This window comes from Buceros rhinoceros, unplaced genomic scaffold (genome assembly GCF_000710305.1).
Source record: "Buceros rhinoceros silvestris isolate BGI_N320 unplaced genomic scaffold, ASM71030v1 scaffold25325, whole genome shotgun sequence".
NCBI classification, from domain to species: domain Eukaryota; kingdom Metazoa; phylum Chordata; class Aves; order Bucerotiformes; family Bucerotidae; genus Buceros; species Buceros rhinoceros.
Window position 1 is genome coordinate 9,103 of NW_010413770.1, and position 2,095 is coordinate 11,197.

A 2,095-nucleotide genomic window follows, 5' to 3' on the forward strand; every position below is an offset into this window, starting at 1 on the left:
TGCTGCCGCGGGCGGGGGGAAGAGGCGAACGTGGCACGGGGGAAGAAGAGGCAACGTGTGAAAGGGAGCAAAATAAAACAGTGTGGGAGGGAGAGTTTAAACCGTCAGCGAGTGGAGGCTGGGGGAGCAGCTGCGCCTGCAGGACCTTGAAAAGAACCTCGGACCTGAGCTCTGCTGTCTCTCCTCTGCTCCCCGCTCCCCTCTAGAAGTTCGGGATTTGTCTCGATAGCGGGGGAAGACTCAATGAGCCAGGGAGAAGGTCCTCTGCTCACCTCGATGAAGAAGAGGGCGGCGGTGGAGGTGGGGTGGCTGTTGATGTAAATCCCAGCAAGGATAATGGCTGCGATGAGCAGCACCGCCAGCACGATGCCCACGATGGTGCCCGTGTGAATCGGGGCGCCTGCCTTCTGCGCAGGAAAACCGCTCCCCACGCCTGCAAGAAAGGATTCAGCTGAGGCTTGAACCGTGCCGAGACCTTGGTGAAGGAGAGGACGGGAAAGAAAAGCAAGGCAAGACCTTTCAGAGCTCTGCACGTACGCCTGAGCGGCTGCGCTGGCTACTGTCTGCCTCAGCGAGAGGGGAAGATGCACCGGAGACTTGTCTGAGCCCAGCATCCCTTTCGGATGGCAGCAGGAGCTGGTTTGGAAGAAGGTTAAACACCCTCCAGTCCGTATTCCCTCTCTTTTGGCTGCTCACTCCAGCAGACAGCCGTTACACATCTGCTGGGGGGGTCCTCAGCGCCTCGCCCCAGCCCTCCAGCCTGCCCTCGGTCCTCGGCTGAGAGGATGCCACTGCGCAGAGGGTGCCTGGCTGTGTATTAACGGTGAGGGTACCAGCTGTTTGGGGAGCAATTTGGCTGGAGCCGGGCAGGTTCTGCATTTCAAAGGTGCTGCACCTGCAAAGGAACTGATCCCACGCCCAGTTTAGCCAGTTTAACTTCCCTGAGCTGCTTTCAGCAAAGAGGGATGGGCTCGCGGTTTGCATGCGGCTGCAGTTCGTGCAAACCTGATGAACCCGGGCGAAGAGGGCTCAGAGCCTCCCGGGCTCTGGGAGCAGTAAGAGCATTGCGGCAAGTTCGGTCCCTGCCCTTGGGCTGACGAACAGCCCCGGGCTCAGAGGGGATCCATGGGAACGGGGCTGGAAAAGGCCGAGCTGGGCCAGGGACACGGTTTAGATCTGGATTTTGCAGGGGAAATTCAACAGGAAAAAGGACTTTGTGTCTATGCACAAACTGCAAAGAAAGGGAATTACATGGGAGGAGAAAACTCATCACCGCGGCGCGGGCAGCAGGGCAGAGCGGGGAGAGCAGACAAACAGCATCAGGGTGAAACAGGCTGCTCCCGCCCCTCACTTTTCACTACCTGAAATGGGGCTCGTCAGGGTCAGGACAATGGGAGTCCTGTCTCAGTCCCGTCTCTCCAGCCTCAGTTTCCCCCACTGCCCCACACGCAGCTCCCCGGTGATTTTGATGGCCACACGGGTGACGTGTTTTCACTTGGAACAAATGTGGGTGGGCAGAGAGAAGACTAAGGGCTTACCTTCGCTTCCCGCATACTGATTGAGCTTCGTATCATCTGCAAGAAGAAAACAAAGGCAAAAAAACCAAGGTGAGGAGCTTTCTCTGATATGGTGTGCGCTTCCCACCCGCTTCCCACCCTCTGCAATGGGGCCACTGGCGGAACACACCCCCTGCACAGCATTTACCGGCCAGCGACCGCTTCAAACCGCCGAGTGTGGTGGCAGCATCGTGGCTTATGGTCTGTCTCCTCCCTTCACAAAGGTGGCGTCTGGACCACGGACACCTGAGGCAACCAGCCTTTAAACGCGCCCTAGGGGTCTGTGCTGGGACCATGGGACCTATTCCCTGCTGACCCATCCCGAGGTAACCGACGGGATGTCACGCTGTAGGTGTTTGCAGAGGTGCCCCAAATCCGGTCCCAATAATCTCCTTCTGGAAGAACCAGGACCTGTTGGACAAGGCTCGGTGTCCTGACGCTCTCCACAGCACCGCCCCTGCGGGTCCAGCTGAGCCGGGATCCAGGATTCCTCCCCTTGGCTCTCACGTCTGCCAGCTGCAGCGCTGACGGACGAGCAG

General features: G+C 58.8%; 1 protein-coding gene across 1 annotated transcript in view; it reads right to left on the reverse strand.

Annotated features, from left to right (window-relative positions):
• The window catches only part of PLXDC1 (plexin domain containing 1), a gene marked incomplete at its 5' end in the record, with an annotated part of 7,678 nt that overhangs the window by 1,050 nt on the left and 4,533 nt on the right, over positions 1–2,095 (reverse strand). Inside the window, 2 exons of the mRNA XM_010136888.1 lie at positions 273–433; positions 1,539–1,574. Of these exons, the coding sequence (XP_010135190.1) occupies positions 273–433; positions 1,539–1,574 (197 nt within the window). The remainder of the gene's footprint in view (positions 1–272; positions 434–1,538; positions 1,575–2,095) is intronic.